Source organism: Sardina pilchardus, chromosome 4, assembly GCF_963854185.1.
Source record: "Sardina pilchardus chromosome 4, fSarPil1.1, whole genome shotgun sequence".
In the NCBI taxonomy this organism is placed as follows: Eukaryota; Metazoa; Chordata; class Actinopteri; order Clupeiformes; family Clupeidae; genus Sardina; species Sardina pilchardus.
In genome coordinates, this window is record NC_084997.1 from 13,761,070 (window position 1) to 13,783,569 (window position 22,500).

The following is a 22,500-nucleotide window of genomic DNA, read 5'->3' on the forward strand; positions in this document are numbered from 1 at the left end:
AAGTCTTGTGTGGGTAAGAGCACTCTACCCATTTCAGTCTTCAGAAAAGCTTGGAGAACACAAGCAATTAAGTTGATGATGAGCTCGGGCTTTGCCGAAGCCTAATCAATGTCACATTTGCGCTGGCCTGCCAATACCCAACCGCCACGGCTCGCCCTGCGAGAGCAGAGGGACAGACGGTAATGTCATTTAATAACATAATGTCAGGAACGAGATGCCATTACGCAAAAGTTCAAAATAAAACCGCCCCAGACTGAAAAATAGGGGGGGGGCACACGTCTGGATAATCTATTCGGTAAAAACCACAAGCTATTCCAATAAGCAAGCAATCCATTTTCTTTATTATACTGCAACTTTTCTAAATATTTCTGGTACTCTGAATTCTTCTTGGACTCATTTCGAAGTCAGAGTGTATGAGTCATGCTCTCAGCCAAGGTGCTGCTACATTGCATTAACAATACCGATGTCATGAGCTCTGCTTTCAGACAGCTGAAATACTGATTAAATATCCACACTTCTATTATATCGCAAACTGGGTATGAAGGTGAAAAATATTTCATGACTGAATAATCACAAACACAAACTCTTTCACCCCTTCCTTTAAGGAGACTTTCCTCAAGGCTTTGAATTAACACACACACACACACACACACACACACACACAAACACACGCACATGCACACTACTCTCCACCTCAACCTCACCTCTAGACCTCTATGAAGAACTTCCACGCACAGCTTACAGTGAAGTGTATGTGTGTGTGTGTGTGTGTGTGTGTTTATGAGTGTGTGTGTGTGTGTGTGTGAGAGGGGTCACTGTTTCCCCTTCATTTGGTACCTAATGAGTCGTCCTGCAGCCGTGTCTAGGCCGTAAACTCCCAGAGCACTTAGTGCCGCGCCCCTGCCACCTAAGAGCACACAGGGGCCAGTGCCAAGCTGCTCCGCCCGGGCGGCACGGTGGCAGACTGAGGTGGAGCGGAGCGGGTACTCGGGGCCCAGCCGACGCTACCGACACCGGGCACAGAGATGGGCACGGTCACCACCACTGCCACTGCACCGACCAACACTCACCACCAGGGGGAAAGTGAAAGGCGGCACAGAAGACATTAGCATATGTATGTGTGTGTGTGCTTGTGTGTGTGTGCGTGTGCGTGTGCGTGTGCGTGTGCGTGTGCGTGTGTGTGTGCGCGTGTGTGTCTGTGTGTGTGGTGTGTGTGTGCGTGTGCGTGTGAGTCAGTGTGCCGTCATTATGCTTGGGGGGGAGTGAGCCATTTGAAGAGACCAGCGAGACTGTTGAGTTTTGGCTGAGGGTTTTATTTTTTAAAATTCAGTAATGAGAAGAGGCCGTGGGGTTAGAACGGTGTCACTAGATTGCAGGGCAAGGGTAAGATGCTGTTTGTCATTGTCACACTAATGTGTGCACACACACATACACACACACACACACATACTCATGCAGAGAGAACAAACACACACACATGTTTGGTGATGCATTTAGATATTGCATAGAAAAAACAGTATGAAGAATTACAAAGGCATAAGACACATTTTCAGTATTGCACACATTTGTCAACACACACACACACACACACACACACACACACACACACACACACACACACACACACACACACAGAATGAATAAGACATTCTAAAAAGCAGTTTTACCCACTCTTCCTGCAATCCTGACACCATGTTCCCACTCTTCCCAAAGAGAAAGAGTGGGTCTCTATTCATAGAAGGCCACAGTTTGTTCTTTAACACGTCTTGGGTATTTCAGCTGAGCGTATTGAGTTATTATCCGGCTGGAGGACCCTTGACCTGAGACAGGGACAGAGCTCCAGGAAGCCCTCTGGTCTTGCGGTATCATTTGTGACCTGTACCGATTCAAGGCACCCTGAGCCAGATGCAGTACTGCAGAACCAAACACATAACTCAACTCCCATTTTTCAAAATCAGTACGATGTTCTCCTCTCGGACACATTCTTCTTTTTTTTTTTTTTTTGCCTGTGAACCAAGAGCCGAATTGACTCGCCAAAAAGCTCCAGGTTTGTATTGCCAGTTCAAAGGACATTTCTCTTAAAAGGATTGTGACTTTACAAAATGCATTTCAGCCAACCCAAGTGTGGCTTTTTAAAGTTTTCCTTTCAACACTGGAATGCTCCAAGGACCTCGCTGTTGTCCAAAAACTGATTGATGGTGTGATCAGACACTGATGTACGCTGACCTTGGAGTTCACCTTGAACATTTTCTTTGGCTCTCTGTCTTCAAATTTGCACTATCCTTCTGTTGAGTCTGGGGTCAATTTTCCTCTTTCAGCCACATCCAGCAAGGTTGGCCACAGTCCCAAACACCTTAAACGTGTTAATAATATGTACAAGTGCAGATGTTGTGATAGGCTTCATCTTTAACATGCTGGTCTGTAATGTTCTTGCTAGCTCCCTCAGGCAACTCATTATTTTTATTTCTTTTATAATTTTTAAGGGGTATGTATGATGAGCAGACCTGTCTCAGTTTTCATGCAAGTGTGTGTGTGTGTGTGTGTGTGTGTGTGTGTGTGTGTGTGTGTGTGTGTGTGTGTGTGTGTGTGTGTGTGTGTGTGTGTGTGTGTGTGTGTGTGTGTGTGTGTAAACCGTACGTGAATGTGAGTACGAGAGTTTTGTACAGGCAGCCATTTGGCCATGTATCTTGCAGGCTGTGTGTGTGCTGTGCTCTTCCTCTCTCTCTCTCTGAGTGTGTGTGTGTGTGTGTGTGTGTGTGTGTGTATGTTTGTGTGTGCGTGTGTATGTTTGTGTGTGCTTTGTCATCCTCCTTCAGGGGCCTCTGACTGGGAACAGATGTGCTTTGTGGACACAACAGACATGGGAAGACATGGAGGAGAGAGGCAGAGGGAGAGAGAAAAAGAGAGACCAAAAGAGATGAATAGAGAGAGAGAGAGACTGAGACAGAAAACAAAAGAGGAAATAGCTAAGCAGAGAGAGAGAGAAAGACAGAAAGAAAGAGAAAAGAGAGAGAGAGGAAGTAAAATCTCCAAATGTGCCCGTCTCTGTGCTAAGAATAGCCTGTGTGCTAGCTCAAACATTCCTGGGCAATTGGAAGCAGCTACCTCAACAGCCATGTCTGGGTCTCCTGCTCAGATGGTTGTTTTGCCTTCTCTCTCCTTCTCCACCGCTTCTTCCCTATTCCGGATCTTTCTGCCCATTTCACAGCTGTGTTTGTGAACGTGACACAGGATAAGCTCTTTTCACAACGGGGCGGGCGAACACAAAAAAAACATCCCATCATTTCCTCTTTCATCCCTGGATTCCCCCGATTCCAGGAGCGCCGGTGAGCATTCCATCAGCCCCGGCCCCCGCCCTGCGTGCTCCGTGAGGTGTGCTCTGTCCGACGCGCCGGGGAACGGGAGCTGTGACGGGCTTGCACTAGATGGCACTGTGGTTAGGTAAGAAAACCCATCCTCCAGTGAAACCTGACAGGGGAGGCTCCCTGACACACAAACCCTAAGACACGCACGCACACACACACACACACACACACACACACACACACACACACTGTCACCACCGCCACCCCACATCCACACAAATACAAACACGCACACAAACACACACCACTGCCACCACCGCCACCCCACATCCACACAAATACACACACACAAACACACACCAACACACACACACACACACACACACACACACACACACACACACACACACACACACACACACACCTCCCTCTCTCCTCATCTGGACAACAAGTGAGAAAGAGTGGGAGAGAGAGAGAGAGAGAGAGAGAGAGAGATAGGAGAAGAGAAATAAGGTAATTCTTGCACCCCACCTCAACCCATCTCCCACCCAGCTCCTTCTCCCTTTTCCGTTTTCTTCTACACCATGAGAGAGCGAGAGAGCGAGAGAGAGTGAAAGATGGCGAGAGATGGAGGGAAAGACAGACAAGAGAGACAGAGGTAATTTCTGTGTGTTACACGCCTCCCGAGGCGTCGCGTCCTTCTGAGGAACTGCTGGCTGCCGCCGCCTCTAATCTGCTGCCATCTAATCAGCAGACGCCGCAGAGAGAGAGAGGAGGAGAGAGAGATGAGAGAGGAGAGAGTTGAGGAGGAGAGGAGAGAGAGATGAGGAGAGAGATGAGGAGAGAGGAGAAAGAGGAGGAGGAGAGAGAGGAGAGAGATGAGGAGAGAGAGGAGGAGGGGAGAGATGAGAGAGATGAGGAGAGAGATGAGGAGGAGAGGAGAGAGAGATGAGGAGAGAGATGAGGAGAGAGGAGAAAGAGGAGGAGGAGAGAGAGGAGAGAGATGAGGAGAGAGATCTCTCTCCTCCCCCCCCCCCCCCCCCCCGGACCAAACACCAGCCCGGTGCCTCGTGGCACCTCCACACACTGCATTCAGAGAGGGATTCCACTGCAGAGAGACACTGAACTCACTCAACCCTGGTGCTAAATTAAATTAGCTTATAGATGCCTATGAGGCTAATTGGCTCCCCTTGATCTCGCTCATTATGGTACACAGACTGTGGAATGCAGTCGCACGTAAAATGCAAAAATGGCGATCAAGTCGGCACAGACAGATCAAGCCGATGACTTCGAGGTGGTTGGAGAGCCTCGAAACGATGGCGAAGGAATGCGTACGGCATAGCAATGAAGCCAACGTTCTTCAACATCACAGAACCTTTAAAGCGTTCATCTGACTTTGACGGCAGTGTCATATATATATACACACACACACACACACACACACACACACACACACACACACACACACACACACACACACACACACACAAACACACACACACACACACACACACACACAGAGACACACACACACACACACACACACACACACACACACACACACACACACACACACACACATACACACTCCTCAAGGTAGTTCACGCTGTTTATTGGCCACCAGATAGATGAGATGCTGAAGTATTGGATGGCGAGAGAAGATGATGATGAACAGCTCTTCTCACTAGAAGCCTGATGAAGAGAGAGATGATGGAGTCTCCTGCTTTGCTGGAATGCTGCGTGGGAACCACTGTGGCTCTTATCTGGGTCTCTCAGTCTTTCCTCCCTCTTTCTCTCTCTCTCTCAAACACACACACACACACACACACACACACACACACACACTCACGCACACACACACACACACACACACACACACACACACACACACACACACACACACAGCCACCTCATTACTGAGAACAGTGGGCAGGAGGAGTGGCGGTCCCAGGCCTAACAAAGTGAGTACAGCATAACCACAGCCACAGCCACAGCCCAGGCCTGTTCATTAGTCTCCACCAGCGCTGAAGAGAGAGAGAGACAGAGAGAGAGAGAGAGAGAGCAGCACCAACAGACACCTCTAATAAAGAGCACGGCTCCTTTCACAAGGCCCTCTCCCCACTCGCTCTGCCTTTAGACATAATATGCTTTTGACTTTTCTCTTTCTATCGGTATGAGTAGGACTACGCTTTTTCTTTCTTTCTTTCTCTCTCTCTTTCTTTCTTTCTTTCTCTGTCTCTCTCTGTCGCTTTCTCTTTGTTGTCCTTATCTGCCTCTCAACACATTATCGTGAACGCACACGTAAACACGCGCACACACTGTGAGAAAATACATCCTTTTTTCCCCGCCTCCCCTTCTCAAATTCTTTACCAGTCTCCCTCTCCTCCTCTATTCCCCCCTCCCTCTCTTTTTCACTCTTTCTCTCACTCTTTTTTTATCTCCTCCTTTCGACCCGTTCGTCACGACCGTGGCATGGCCAGGAGAGGTGTCTGACAGCAGCCCTGGCGGCGGCGGTGGCAGGGGAAAGGCACCCTGGGAAGTTGGCCGCAAGGGGCGACGTCTCCTTGGTGTGATTTGCTGGCTGTTAAGAGATAAACATTGCCCCCCCCCCTCCCCTCGTATCAGCGGCGCTCCCCCCCTGCTGTCCGGGGCCTCCAGGGGAAGTAATGATTTGTTTGCCCGCTAACACCCATCAATTTCCAGCATCAAAAAGACCAGACGGCCCAAGAGTACCTCGATGACTGAGGGGACAGTTTATGGACAAAACAGAGCGGAATATCTAAGAGTATCGAGACACGCCTGTCTGTGTTTTATTTTATTCATCATTTTTTTTTTTTTTCGAACGGAATGCCTTATCGACTGAAGACAAGAAGTTCAATGTTCCTGGAACTGGAAGGTCTTACCCAGTACATCTTTTCGTGCGGCACTTTTTGCAGCATTAATCTTCCACAGTTTGGCGGTTTATACGAGCTGTCATGTGGTCGTCTGGAGCATGTCCAACACAGGTGACTCGCTCATGCAAAAAAAAATAAAAAATAAAAATTCACCGCAAGGATTTCCCAAATGGAAATGTCTCCTCCATCAAAGACGCTGCCAGTGTGCCGACACACCCCGTCTCCCCCTCTGATCCAGCCCGCGTCTCTGCGGATCACCGGCAGAACGTTTCAAACTTCCTCCAGGGCGTATCGTTCCCCTGATCATAATCCTCCACCTTCCCATCTCCCCCAAACCCCACTACCCCAGCACCCCCCCCCCCCCCCACCTCCCTCCACCCCACCCCCCCATCCCCAATCCAAACACGTGCCTGGCTGTCTGCACAATTCATTAAGCATTTCCCCCCTTTTCCAAACCTAATTTCACGCGATAAATGCATTATTCCAATCAGCGCTGATGAGTGGAGCGTCGGCGTCGGCTGACTGGCGTCGAGGAGCCCTGACAGGGACGCCGGCGAGCTCATTAGCCGCTTCCTGCTATCTCGGGCCCCTGATCGGCGCCCGTGCCGCGGGCTGGGGAGGTTCATTAACGGGGGCCCCGGCTTCGCCACCGCTCTGATTTTGGGTTGCTAATGAGGTTCACCCCCCCACCCCCCTCCGCGAACGTTTTGTCGAGCGGCTGCGAAAGTTTGGGGTGACAAAATTACGAGCAGGAGCCATTGATTTGTGGGAACAGAAACGAGGATCAAATCATAATTACTATGTCCTGGTCTCTGTTTTTTCCCCCCGTCTTTAGCTCAAGTACTGCAAAAGGCAATTTCCACTGACCTGCCAAATACCAAACTCCAACGGTCAAAAAATGCAAAAGATGAGAGTGTATCAATTTGTCAAGGCTGCTTGTAATCAAATATTTAGTGTAATGAAAATGTGCCAATACTCCACGTCCTACAACACTAGAGGGTTGTTCAGGGTTGATGGGATGTCTGGAATGGAGAATGGAGTCTTCAACTCTGGTAATATAGCAACATAAAACACCATGCGTGTATTGCAAATATATTGCAAACGGTTGACTGTCAATGTGAAGACGACAGCAATTAAATTTGAAGTTAAAGTCTTCAGCAGAAGCTTTAATCCAAAGTGACACGGACTCGCAACTCATAGGCGATCTTGCCGGCCCTGGATAATTTATATTAGTCTAAGTCATTATAAGATTCAACCTCCTCCTGTCAACGCACATTTGGAACATAATTGGTAGGCATGGATCCGTTTCCTGATTCATTGATTCATTCTGTTCTAGCCAATGCTGAAACATTAATCTTGCATTAAGTAAAAGAGAAGCCTGGAGAGCCTTTTTACTTAGAGCCGGCTGGTTTTATTTTAAATCCATTTCAGTTATGATACAGTTTATTTTTTATAAAACATTACCTTTGACTTTTACACTCGTCACGCGGACCACGTGTTACCGTGCCTTAAACTAGAGTCCTCTGTCAATGCCTTAAGCCTGTGTTGGCATCCATTTTTCATTCCGCTTATTTGTCTTAACAAGCCCGCACGGGCTCTCCTGCAGGCCGGAGCACAACCTTTACACCCACAGGAAGACGCCACAGAGCTCTAATCGTCGATACAATATGGAGAGGAGACATTGCGCAAGCTCCCCCCCCCCCAGTGCAACAGGGAGCCAGAACATATGTGATCCATCAACGTGCACTAATTCACAGACACTTTTGTCATTTGTGTCCCTGGCTCAGGAATGGGTTTCAAATGAGGACAAATTGGCTGACTGTGTTGACAGATGCACGTCATCTTCATACAGGCTCTGCGAGCTAAACGGCAAACGATGACAAATGCTATTTCACGATGCCATTATTGATCACTTTGCTACTGTATCTCATAAAACATACACAACCACACACACACACACCCTGTTTGGTGTAAAATATGTTCGGAATGCGGCTGACTTGAGAGAAAAGTTAGCCAGACCACCTGCAGTCAGCAGCTATTCAGTTTTAACCTGGTTATCCTTGATGCCCACCTGGGAACAAAACGGGATGAAGCGTTTAACATAAATCATGCTCAACCTGACAAATGACATTCTGATGACTTTTATGAGACAAATCATTTCAACTTCAAGTTTGGAAAGCTAACAGAAATATTCACTGATATCACAGTTGCTTTTTTTTGTGGGGAGAACTATTTTTAATGGGCAATAGTGGAAAAAAACCCTGGAGACAAGGCAAGAACATCAATAAATGTGTCTATGTAAATACATAAGGATGATGATGCTATGGATCTAATGACTCAACACTATTCATCAACATTACGACCATTACTGAAGAAGCAATCAATCCCAAAGCATTTGCATGACTCACACACATGAAAAACAGAAGACGATAAACTATTCAACATCACTGCAATGCTTTGGAAACTAAAATCACGGCTCAAGTGCTGATTGCTGCCAGACTACAGTTGTGCTCCACAGGTTTCCTAACGTTTACACTCTCCTATACACCCCAGCCTCCCTGTTAATGTGTTGTTACACAAACCGGGGGCTTCACGGCCCGTCATACTTCAACAATTCATATGCTAAACAGACAGCTCTGGCAACCCCAAGGAGTCACGTAAGCATGACAACCAAAACCACTCACAAGCATGATCAAATTATCGACATAACAATAGAATGAAGGCAACAAACAAACAAACAACAAGCACCAAAACAAAACAAAAACGGCATCTGGAGTACCAGAGACCTATTGTAAATGACAGCTACTCATACTCGACAGTCCTGAAGTGAACGGAACTGGAAGAGGACTCTTGGTCTATCAAAGAGAGGTGACTACACACAAACCTGGCCACCCCAGTGGACACCTGCTGCTCTCTCTTTGTCCCCTGCCCAGCACCGTGATTGCAAACAGAGCCTTTTTCTATAGCCAGTGATTTCAGCGTACTGAGTACAGCAGGAGGTGTCCAGCCACTGGTCGCTCCACACCACCACCTCCGGCCGAAACAGAAGGCAGGACAATGGGTTCAGTACGACAGCACTGCACAGCCTAACCTGCGGAGCTCTTTCCTGGTAAGAGGAGAGGGGCGAACCCGTCAAGCACACATATGCCAAACACTGGCGCATCCGGAGCGTAAACACACTTTCAGCGGCATTGGAAGTGGTCTGTGTGCCAGGATTTAGCGTGCCGACTGCCGATGATGGATTTGGGAGGCAGACTCACACAGATGGGTCCAGAGCCTGAGTCACGCTGGGTACTCACGGCCTGCCCGCCTGCTGCACAGCACAGCACAGCGCTGTGTGCAAACGCAACTATGCCATCATTTGAATGGAGACACAACACTCACACACGTACACAGACACAGACATACACACAGACAGACGCACACACACACACACACACGCACACACAGACACACACATTCGCACACATAAAACAATGCCAGTCAGGGCGAGTTAATTATCGCTGTTTGACTCAGGTGTGTGTGCTATGGTACACGTTGGCAGCTCTGCTGGCGGCGGGCCAAGCCCCATCGGTACGGGGGAAACACAACTCACTCTCACACTCTCACACAGGTCTCCGCTCTGAAAGCTTTACTGGTAACTGACTGTCATCCAGTCACCTGCCATCTAATTTTCCAAATGCAGCATCCAATTTCCAATTAGCATAGGTTACTGGAGGGAGCTAAGCCAGCATGACGCATGTTTTGATGAATGTAGTATTCGCCTCAATGTTGTGTTTATGGAATAAAATCAATGGTTGAATCATGTTTTTTTCAACACACCCAATATCTCTCATAATTACATTTATATCATATTTATTCATTTACCTGCTTGTATATTTCATTAGGCTGGAAATCATGGGATACGGTGAGCCCATTACGAGAACAGATTTGAAAACACAGTCCATAAAAGGAAAGATACAAAGCCAGACACAAAGACACAAATATCTCAACAAACATTCCAAGGAAAATGAGGGAATATGACTTCTGGTGCAACACTTAACAAACAAGCATCAGCCATGTTGATTTATTCATTATTCCCTCTCTGTGGATTTCCACCTGGCTGTCTCGGCAAGAGAAAGCCGTGTAGCTCCGACCCTGTACTCTTCGCTGTTCGGCAACAGCCTCCTGGCAAGTGTCAGCCTTGTTCGCAACACATAATCCTGTCATATCGAAACAAGCTTCCCACAAAGCAATCCATGCCTTTGGCCCCGGAGCATGATTATGTTTACATACTGTGGTCTGATCATATCCTCATACTGCACACATGAGAGCTGCCACAGGCCTGGCCTTGTACCCTTTAGTGTAGGGTAGTTATATATAGGGCAACCCCGAGCAATCCCCAAGCTCATCCACTGTGTCCAATCATCAAAACTAAAATGGAAATGTCAATGGTGTCCGGTGGCTCGGTGTCAACCGTTCACCGAAACCGCAGAAAGAACTGCACCTCCGAAAAACGAAAACAAGCACGCAGATCAATTTTCCCAACGCCGCGCGGCCTTTGTTCCGTCAGCCAATCAGGCTGCGGAGCAATTATCTGCCCCAGGGGCTCGGCCATGTTCCGCTGGTTTCACCATCAATACCAATGAGCTGGGAATGATGCAAATCTGGTGCCACAGAGCATAGCTCTCGCCGGCGCGGCTCTCCGTGTGGGGAGCGTCGGAGCTCCTAAAATGGCTGCCCAGAAAGGGAGGAAGACACCACGGAGTTATTCACTTGGGGTGTCACGTCAGTCTGGAGACAATTTGGTTAGCCAGCTGTAGAACGCCTCACTGGACAAAAGCACAGGGGGGGGGGGGGGGAGAGACTCCGGAACCTACTTGGGAGCGCTAACGTGTGATTAGCTTGTTAGCGTGTAACATGCTGGTTTGTGTAATGTTGTGAAATCTAAATGAGCAGTAAATTGTGTTTATCAAGGCCATTGCAAACCTCTGCTTGAAAGTTAGGGAACAAGGAACAGCAAGAGTCAACATATCGAAGAGGTTGCCTCCAACCAAATAATAACAACAACAACAACAACAACAACAAAAACATTTTGTCTAACTATTATTTCTCTGTGAATGGCTTGCTATGATGAAGGTCAGCACTGAAAATTGGTTTGTTGCCAACTGTTTAGAGAAGGCACCCCCTTTTCCCTCTATTTTTGGCAGGCAAACACAATCCGCCGGTCTATTATTAGTCGGAGCCCATCTGTGTTTGAAGCACCTGTAAAATAGGCAATTTTAGCGCCACAGCAGCCGATCACTCATCTGTGACTGGGTTGGGGGGGGGGGGGATAACCAGGCTGGCCGCGTGACAGAATGGAGCGACGTGACAGGGCGATATGAGGAAGGGGGGCGGGGGGTTACTGAGAGAGCAGGCTGTCCCTGTTTTTTGTTGTTTTTTTTATTTGCTTTGTTTTTTTTAAACACCTAGGCTAGAGAGATGTGGGTGGGTTGGGATGTGCATTCTAGGTCCGTGGAGAAAGACACAGACTGGATTTTAGAGACATTTTCCAACTATTATGTGACCACAGAGGTGGCTCATTTGCAGCTGATTGAGGGGGTTAGCTTGTAAAGTCTCGTCTACTGGGGGAGTGACGTCTCCTGCTCCATCTAGTGGCAATCAGGGAGGTCAGTCAGTCAGATACGCTCACTGATTGATGAGTCATCCAGCACCGTTACCACAAATCAGCCACCACTCTTCAGTACTGAGTACGACACATGACTGAAAAATAGCTTTGGTGGTCATGCCATACTATTCCATGTCACGCACAGAATTAAAGCAACATATTATTTAACATATGTAACAACGTAATATATTTTACCTTAAAAGGTACTATAAGATTTTTACGAAGCCAACTTAATGGTAAACAAACGTAATAGGCGAATCGTTCACCTAGCAAAGCTATACTACAGCATAGACGTACATGTAGCTTGTCAGTAGGTACAGTATAGCTCTTAAGAGATCGCTTTTGCCTGTTGTTAATCCTTCACCTCCACAACAAAAGCATTTACATTGTGTACAGGGGGGACAGGCCTACGTCACGAGAAGTTTGCTATTTACAACAGCAGAGTAAAATCTAAATATATTGCATTTGCAACTCTAGAGGGAGCTCTGCAGTTGGCTAAAAATACCTAAACCTGCATAGTGTCCTTTTAAAATAACAACTTTTGAAAAATAACTCATTTTGATAACACAGTGACTCACAATACAGAGAATGGAGTCTCTGACATTAGCAATGTGCGCAAGGAACACACAGTAATGCTACTGATTCAGGTAGGAGTGTGAGTCGCAGCATGTAGCATGAGTACCCAGCAGGTTGAGAACTTGTTGAGAACACTGTGTTACTTTAAACAACTGTGCTATGTGATCCGAGGAGTTGTTATTGTCCATTTGAAGGGATGATGGTGAATCACAAATTGTGTTTCCTGCAGTGTCCATGCGGGAACAGAGAGAGCGCAATCCTCCGAAATGCTATTTTCAGTTAAGGTGCAACAGCTGGTTGCAGCAGTAGCTTTAGGCCAACTTTGAATCAATGACAGGGGCAAACACCCAAACAGCATGAGGTCGGATGCTGCCTAACAACTTGTGGACTAAGGCAACATGACTCACTGAGTATGGTCCCAGATGGCCCCAGAATATCCCTACTCAATCATCATGTAGGCTAATACGACACTGTAACCTCGGCCGAAAGAGTGTGTGTGTGTGTGTGTGTGTGTGTGTGTGTGTGTGTGTGTGTGTGTTGGGAAGTTCATATAAGAGCAATAGTCAGACTAGCAGCTGCAATGACAAACACCAATCAAGCATCTTCACCTGTTCAAGGATCAGACCCATATGGATTTCCATTCACTTAACACTCATTATGGTAAGTTAAACCCATGTCAGACAGCATGTGTTTACCTCCACTAGGTCTGAATATACAGTACAATATGGGCTCCATATGGGCTATTCTGTGTACCGTCATTACATAAAAAATAATTTGAGCTGATTCTTGACATAACCAGGCCACCGCTAGTCCAACAAAACCAGACATGATCACAAAAAAAGGCTTCCTACCTGCTTCAGCTTCTTCAGGTCTTCATCCAACTCCAAATTGTCTAGGATGACAGCCACAAACAAGCTGAGAAGGATCTGAAAAGAAATAAATACATATGCATATGAATCTTGAAATATTCAGAAACAACACACATGTACAATACCACAAGTGTGCAGCCATGACAAACCATGTGCAATTGAAGGTTTTGTCCAAAATATTATTCAAATAATGTGTCAGTGAACAGACTAAATTAAAGCAACAAAAGGAGACAGTGGACATATGGGGATGAAAGGCTATTGTCCTTGTTTATTCATTTCTGCAAAAGAAAACATCATTAAGCATGAGGTCCTTGAGCTAGGAAGAGAAAAACATGAATCCATTATCGCGTCTTTCGTGAAAAAAAAGCTTGTTTTGATGGAAAGAGAGGGAGAGAAAGAAAGAAAGAAAGAAAAAGAAAGGCTGAAAGAGAAAGGTAGAAATAGACGAATAACAATATCCTGTTATCTGCAGGGGTTCTTCTCGGAGCCCTTTCAGACCCATTGGTCAGCGGATTGTTCTGAATGGGTAATTTGTGTTGGGTTTGGTGACTCATCGGGCCCCCTGTGGCTGTGGAGAGCAGAGTGCATTAATAATGACCCTCAATGAGAGGACGCTCGGGCAACGCTGCAGAGTTGAAGCAACCTGTCGCAGTGGACCAAAATGGACGCGTTAGCGGGAGGTGCCGAAGCGAGGCTTTTGGTCGCGGTGACCTGAGTGACCACAGTGATACTCCAACTGTTTTGAGGGCATTTTTTCCCCTCCCCCATCACCATGGAAGACTGAACGCTTTCTAGCATAACGTCACTTTTGGACGAATAATGACGACGCTTCACTTTGCGTCCACATTCCACATTTGGCTCCACGTTTCAGCGGTTCCTCTATCTAATCATATTCAAAATGATTACAGTAAATTCATACAACTTTATGAGGTAATTTAAAATCGGCAGTCATGCTGACATAATTATGACTAGACACGTTTTTTTTTTTCTCCACTTAAATAAACACTGTAACATAAACCTTGGTTAGAGAGGCTGTTCCGGTGAAGATTGGACATCAATCTTAACACACCTACATTTAATCAACAGTAAGTGTTGGTGTGGACTTCCATAGTACAGTATATCAGCTACCGTAAACTATGACTAATGACTGGCTGAGATATACAGTAGGGATCAATGATCTCTAGAGCAAGGCTCCTAAATTAACCTCTCTGGGAGATCCTCAGCACCGCTGATCCCTCGGACCCCCGCCGTTACCCTGGAGATGGTTTGTTATGTCCACCAACCAATCAATTCTTATTTGTGACCATTCATAGCGAAATCAGTCGTTTTGCGCACATCGTTATTTTGAGAAAATCAACAATAACAAACTTCCGGGTTAAAATGTTGAATTTCACGTTTTCGCATAATTTGACTGTATACAGTCTACAGTTTCATATCGTGAACGCATTTCACGGAAAAACATACGTTTTGACTGTTAAACCCGCCAGGATTCAACACATTTGCTGTCATTCCCGTTGTGCACGCGCCGCTTAAAAAGGTGATTTCTCCTCTTCTGGCACATCGTGACAGGAGAACCATGTCAACTTTGGATGCGGTTATCTTAGCGATAGTTTGTGTAATACCCTTGATATACATGTCGTTGGGAAGCTTAGTTTATGGCCGTTTACGTGAGCACAATAACTTAACTTATTACATTTTACCGAAACGACTGGTTCCGCTTTACAGGGTCACATTTTTGAAAAATAATTTCCCCCTGGTTTTTCTCTGGATTACATTTCCTACATTTCCAAGACCACTGTTTGCCTTTACTTGTAGGCCAGCGGTTATAGTGCTCCAGCTCTCCAGCTACCGTGTGAAAGAGAAGAGTTTGTTTACCAGCGTGGCGAACAGATGGTAGAGGATGAAGTAGATGGCGACCACGGGAGCCCACACCTGCCCGACGGCCACCAGCGTCTGGTCCATGACGTCCACCCAGCCCTCCTGAGTCAGGATCTGAAACATGGACATGAAAGCCTGCATGGCGGGGGGGGGGGGGGGGGGGGGGGGGGGTGAGAGAGGGGTCAGGTGGGACGGAGGGGGTGGGGGGTCAGAGGCAGAGAGACAGAGAGAGAGAGAGAGAGGGAGACAGAGAGACAGAGAGAGAGAGAGAGAGAGAGAGAGAGAGAGAGAGAGAAGGAGACAGAGAGAGAGAAGGAGAGAGAGAGAGGGAGTAGGAGAGAAAGAAAGGGGGAGGGCAGAGGAAGAGGGGAAGAAGGGAGGGGGGGTGGGGGTGAAGAGAGCGAAGAAGATGAGTACAACCCTGTGGAGAACACAGCCCTCCTCATTAGGCAGCCGTGGCATTTCCTGCCCGCTCACCATAAGCAACACAACAAAGAGGGTTGAAAATGTCAAGTGCCTCCTTCCAGGACTCTTGGGCCTTTACACAAGCCGAGGAGGCCACTTGAAGCGTGCAGTGCCACGGGTACCACACAAGTGCCACGCATGCCATCATAATGCCAGGGTATGCCATGGTGCCACATGAAGCCCTTTAAGGATGCTAGAAGGCTCTCTAATTTTAGCACTCATTGTGTGTATCACTGAGAGAAGAAAGAATATAGAAGAAATAAAGAAAGAGAAAGAGAGAGAAAGAGTAGAAGAAATAAAGAAAGAGAGAGAGAGAGAGAGAGAGAGAGAGAAAGAGAGAGAGGAAATGAGAGGAGGAGAGAAGCAGACAAATAGAGGGAAGACACAATAGAGGAGGAAAAAAGTCACCATGTTTATCTCCCAGAAAGTGCTGTGCAATCACTGTGCACCAAACAAGACTCTCAAATCACATAATAGATCTGCATTGTCTATGCGAGGATTTAATGTGCAGTCGCTAATTAGGCTATCTCTTTTTAAGCTCATCCAGTCGTCCAGAAACAACAATGCTAACCGCCTCAAAATCACCTCTTTAAATTGACTGCTTTTATGGCTGCAATTTGAGACAACGATAATGTGAGAGCTAGTAGACGTAGCACTGAGGCTTTCAACATGAAGTAGATGACATTGTTATAAACATCTCATTAAAAACATAAAGTGCAGGTGTATGAGGATGTTGTGTTGATTTAGTCAATATACTTAATTATGCCATTTTAATTACTTTATGAGTATACCTTAACTTGCCGAGAGCTTCACAGTATCGGCACAAACATTGGAAGTCGACAACCACCTTCAGTGACATCACATGAAAGAATGTGGAGTACACTGAGGAGACACTTTTCCTGAATGGACATTTGACAGAAGAAAGTAGGCCATTCTATATTTATGTTGCTCTTTTGAAAGTAGAAAAGCCTTGTGAGAGAAAGAAATTGACAAAGACGGAGAGAGAAGGGGGAAGAGATAGAGGCACAAAGACATCGGCAGACAGAAGCAGAGAGAGAGAGAAAGAGAAAGAAAGAAAGGAAGAGGAAATTACAGAAAGAGTCAGGAAGAAAGAGGATGGATCCAGAGATGGACAGAGCCAATGAAAGACAGACAGAGAGAGAGATAGGGAGAGTAAGAAAGACAGACAGAGAGAGAAAGAGCGAGATAGTGTGAATCATCACCCATAAATGGAAAGAGTGAGTGAGAGACAGGCAACATGATAGAGAGAGAGAGGGAGAGAGAGAGGGAGGAAGAGAGAAAGAGAGAGGGAGAGGGAGAGCGATATAGTGTGAGGCATCACCCAGAGACAGAAAGAGAGAGTGAGAGACAGACAGCGTGACATAGAGAGACAGAGAGACAGAGAGAGTGGGAGGTCAAATGAAGGTCTAGAGCCCTCCATTTGGTCTGGGCTGTTCAGTATGACTGGTCACACTCACTCAGACACCCAGTCACCACACACCCACATCAGCTGGGCAACAGGTGAACACAGAGGGGAGGAGGCAGGCTAGGTAAATAAGCCTTATTATATTATATGGGAATCAGGCCATCTGGATGGAAAAGGTTGTTTGGAGGAGCCGGTCAGTGTGTCTCATAATACGGGGATGATTGGATTCTCTCCACTAGCTGCCAAACGAGAAGGATAAAAAGATTTGGCTAATGCCAGAGAGAAAGGAGAGACGAGCAATCTCAGACTGTAGAAAAGAGCAACGCAGAGGGCTGCCATCTGCTAACACGCGAGGATGGGCAACAGGATGCACACATGTCTTAAGTAGAGGTGTAACGAATCCAAAAACAATCCAAACGTTTACATTGTGATAAAGCCTTTAGGTTTGCCATTATCAGAGGTCATGAAGTAAGGGATGGAAATGACCTTGCATTCATGCAATTAGACCATGCCTATCCAGGCACTTTAGCACTTGTGTGGGTTTAAGAGTCAGTGATGACCTAAAGGTCGTGTGTGTGCGTGCGTGTGTGTGTGTGTGTGTGTGTGTGTGTGTGTGTGTGTGTGTGTGTGTGTGTGTGTGTGTAAGCATATTACCCTGGGGAAGGTGGTGAAGCGATCCAGCTCCTCTACGAAGCAGAACATCTGCAGGCTGATGGCGGACATGACGATGAGGAGGCTGGCCGTGAACACGCACAAGCTGCCCAGCTTCTTCCCCGGACCGAAGATCTTATAGACAAAGTCCTCCAGCGCAGGAGAGATCTTAATCAGACGCACCACCCGTAGAACCTACAGAAGGACAACACACACTCTCTGTAAGGATTTGCATACTTTGGACACATGGAGGACATATGACCTAGGCTATATGATGAGACTGCAAAACATCTCTTCAATAAAAGAAACAAACATCCCTGAAAAGTGTAAATAAATGCAGGCAAACTAAATAATTTAGTTCAGTTCAGGTCCGCTCATCCTTATTTGCCATTCACCCAGGTATAAGTACATATGCATCGGAATTATTGTGTGTGTCTCACAGTCACCGATATCAATACAGTATTTTTTTTATTATTATTATTTTAGCAAGCTTCATAAATCATATGGATATTACTATTGTATCATACTGTAATAATTGATATGACTGTAGTAATAACAATAATTAAAGACCTAAAAAAATGAATCTGCTGGAATGTCATTTCATGGTTTTATTCTCACCCAAACCTAAAAAATAAAGAATAAAACGATGCACAGGGCTGCTGGGCCCATTGATTTTTTATTGACATAAAATGGAGGAAGCGCACGCAGAAATAACATGGTTGTGCACTATTTTTATTAGAGCAGAGAACCCAAATTGCTATCGGTGACAATTTATCATCAAAGGCCATGCATCTTGGTCAGGGCTTGATAACGGGCCATGGATAACTATTGATCCGGAGAGGTTCAGCCCTGGTGCTCTCTAACACACAGCCCAAGCCTCTCTGCCTTTGGTTCTATTAAAAAAAAGAACTGTTGTTTTCTCATTATTTGTTTCTGATGTTTATTCTCAACTTCCATATATGAAGCACAATTCACAACCTACAAATATTGAAGGTCACAGACTCACATTAAGATATGAAAAAAAAAAAAATTCAAAAGAAACAAGCACCTCAATATCTGAGCATATTGAGTGAATGATCACTGAAGAAACATCTGAAGGCAATCTCAGATCCTCCTGCTCTCATTATTATTTTTCTTAAGGGCCATTTTGCTTTTTATCTTGCAGCATGGTGGTTTCAGTGGGCTCTTATGCCATAATCTTGCTCAGCTTTCTGCCTTAAAGTATTTCACTCACCAACAGCGTCTGAGACAGATGAGTCAAACTAGGTGGACAGTTCGACAATTCCAATTTGCGTCAACAAAAGATTTACCCCTGCCATCAGGTTTCCAACATCCAAATACAGGATCTCCCTCCCTGACACATGACTTGGACTTCTCAAAGTTTGTATGTGTTGTTTAATTCCTTAAGGCACAAACTTCATTTCATTTAAATCTTATGATTTCGTCATGTCTTGACAAAAAAAAAAAAAAAACACAAAAAAAAATGGAAACAGTGGGACATGTTCTGCCAGACAAGAGGATCTCTCCCGGAGAAGACAAGTGTCTTTATGAGTCACCACAGATGATCTGGGGCGATAAAGGAGTGAAGATAATTACTTCTGCTGCGGGACCGGGGCTCTGAAGGGCTCTTCAGCCTCTAATCCTGAACACCACGGCTCCATCGCGATGGGTTATGAAGGTCATGCTTCTTCTAATAACATAGCCGGGATATCTGGTTAAATTGCACTTCTCTAATCATTACGTTCAGACTGTTTATATATGTGACCTCAGTGAAGATGGTGAAAGTACTGGAAATTTACATAAGACATTCTGCCTGCTATATAATGGACTGTCCACATGCTGGGGATGTCATCAGCTCGACATTTCAAGACAAACCTTGAAAATGGTGTATTTCCCATAGCAATACGAAAATCAAAACATTACAGGGCATGAAAGTTACTTTTCAAAGAGAATTAAAGGGATTACATACTTCTGGAACATCAAAACTGCATGAGGAATTCATTGAAACTCACTGCAGGCTATTTTGAAATGACACTTATATCTCAATTATGTTTTCTGTGAAGTTGTGATCTTTTATTTCTAATACAGTGGAAGTGGAACAACAACAGAACATACAAAGGGTATGAATGAATAAGTCTGCTAAATGAGTAAATGTAAATCTAGTGTATACAGTAGTTCACATACTCGACACACACTCTCTGTAAGGATTTGCATGCTTTGGACACATGGAGGACATATGACCTATAGGCTATACGATGAGACTGCAAAACATCTCTTCCATAAAAGAAACAAACATCCCTGAGAAGTGTAAATAAATGCAGGAAACTAAATAATTTAGTTCAGTTCAGGTCCGCTCATCCTTATTTGCCATTCACCCAGGTATAAGTACATATGCATTGGAATTATTGTGTGTGTCTCACAGTCACAAATATCAATACAGTAATATTTTTTTTATCATTTTAGCAAGCTAATATTCTCCACTAATATGGAGAATGTGTGAAATGTTGGGGGGGCTGAACTTTGCACTGACACAAGCATCAAACCGAGAAAAACTAATATTTGCACTCATGAATATGGTTACCTCCCTACAAGGCTAAGGCCGAAAGACTGGCCTTCATACTCCTCTGATAGAGCCCAGTATAATGCAAGAACCATTTCCTTCTGTTTATTGAATACCTTTATTTCTTATTGTCCTTCTCCTCAATCACCCAACACAATGCAACACAACGCAGGAGCACTAAACAATGTACGCAACTGTATGCAGTATAGATTATGTTCAAGTGTATATATTTATATGTGCAAAGTATTATGCATTACGTGTGTCTGCGTGTGTGTGTGTGTGTGTGTGTGTGTGTGTGTGTGTGTGTGTGTGTGTGTGCAGGAGACTGTGCAATCAAAGCAAATGTTTGTGTATTCCCCATGTGATCCCCCCACTGTAAAAGTGATGGAAATGCCTGAGCCATCTAATCGACGTGTTAAACTGGCGGACATTAATATCCATGTGCCACTCTGTGTCTTGACAGCCGACTCAGTGATTGAACCGAACAGAGCCAAACGGGGCTTTTAATTTGTATTAATGGATGCATGGTCACAGACCAGCAGAGGCTGGCGCTACCACATGAAAGCAGGGCTTCACTTTGCCTACCTTATTACTGATGCCAGGTATGTGCATCTCATACTGATACTTTTGCCAACAAATTGAGGGGAACAATCCAGGGTGCCTCTTTTCAGATTGCCATGCTATGCATGATAGCGAAATGCTATTTTTGCTTGTATTGCTAATTGGCTGTGATACGGCTAATTGGCAACGCCTTGACATTGCGTATGGTGCTGAATTCAGCCGCACTTAAAATGTGTGTGCTGGTATTTGCCTATAACTGCTGTACACATAGGTGAATGTAGACAACCATCTAGCATGGGTAGAAAAACTACTTCACTAACAAAATGTTAGCAATAACATTGCTAACATTTTGTTATTATTTGGTGATTGCCCTCATGTACTGTTATTGGATCCCTATTCCAACCTGGTCCATTGGATTCTGAGAGCCGACTTCTCTAGTGAAAAACATAACTTTAACTTAAACATGTAAAGAGGCATTTCACTAAAAAATCTCTTTGGGTCCAAAGTCTTACAGTTCCATCAGTATACCACTTTATATTTCTTTAAAATGTTTTCCAATACATTTTTCTCTAGAATTTGGTGTGAGGGAATTGTAATTGTTTTGCTCCAAAAGTCACTCCATAACAACTATATATACGACAACATCTAATCAAAAAAGCATTCATAAATCTGCTACTTTAATGAGGCGTGAAACCCACCATCAATGACAACACAAGTAGCGGAAGTCGCAAAAGACTGATTGACGACACATTGTCACAGGGGACATTTTCATTGCCTCAAAGGTAAAAATAAATGGAGTCATATATTTGGGGCTGTTCTTGATGGATTGAGCATTTAAGCATGTCATTGCCTGTGGACCAGATGAACACCACTGCCCTTCATGGCACATTCTCTGGGATAGGAAATGGATGGCTGAGAGGGGGTGGTGGGGGGGGGGGGGGGAGGGGGCAAAAGAAATAGAAAAATGAATATATTTATTTTGCAGTTGGTTTGCGCTCCTCAGTATTAATGGGATAGCAGTGAGAGTTCGGACAAGTTACAGGGCAACTAGGGGATGATGAGGCCTCGTGGCCTCAGTAAATGTTTGCTCTTCTCAGTCTATTACACTTGGACTTGCTTATACTTACTAAAGTTGTCAAGGATTTTTAAAGGACTGATTTGCCAGGAGAAATAATAATAATAAAAAAAAACCTCCTGTGACGTGTTTCAGCTCCACCTGGATGTAGCTGATCTAAGTGAATATTCTAGACGTGTCTGGACAAAGGTGAAGTGGGTGTCTTGAGAGCCTTGGAAGTCGTAAGTTAGGAGAGCTAAATGTCACCATTGTATCTGCACATAGATGGAAAAGGCGTGACATTTTGGTAGCTGTGTTTTGGGCCAATGTATCACATGTAAAGGTCTAGGGAAAATGAAAGCTGTACCTGGAGACCTGGAGGTTTCTGATAGCACGTACTGTAAGCTGTACCTGGTAGGTGAACTGAGAGTGGAAGAGGTGTGTGATAGCAGGTAAGCTGTACCTGGAAGTAGGTGAACTGAGAGTGGTAGAGGTGTGTGTTAGCAGGTAAGCTGTACCTGGAAGTAGGTGAACTGAGAGTGGTAGAGGTGTGTGATAGCAGCTAAGCTGTACCTGGAAGTAGGTGAACTGAGAGTGGTAGAGGTGTGTGA

The 22,500-nt window shown here is 45.4% G+C and overlaps 1 protein-coding gene across 1 annotated transcript in view; it reads right to left on the reverse strand.

Moving 5' to 3' along the window:
• The window catches only part of nalcn (sodium leak channel, non-selective), a 116,951-nt gene that overhangs the window by 55,262 nt on the left and 39,189 nt on the right, over nucleotides 1–22,500 (reverse strand). The window contains exons 12-14 of the mRNA XM_062533425.1: nucleotides 17,718–17,909; nucleotides 15,170–15,307; nucleotides 13,277–13,351 (exon numbers count right to left, since the gene is read on the reverse strand). Of these exons, the coding sequence (XP_062389409.1) occupies nucleotides 13,277–13,351; nucleotides 15,170–15,307; nucleotides 17,718–17,909 (405 nt within the window). The remainder of the gene's footprint in view (nucleotides 1–13,276; nucleotides 13,352–15,169; nucleotides 15,308–17,717; nucleotides 17,910–22,500) is intronic.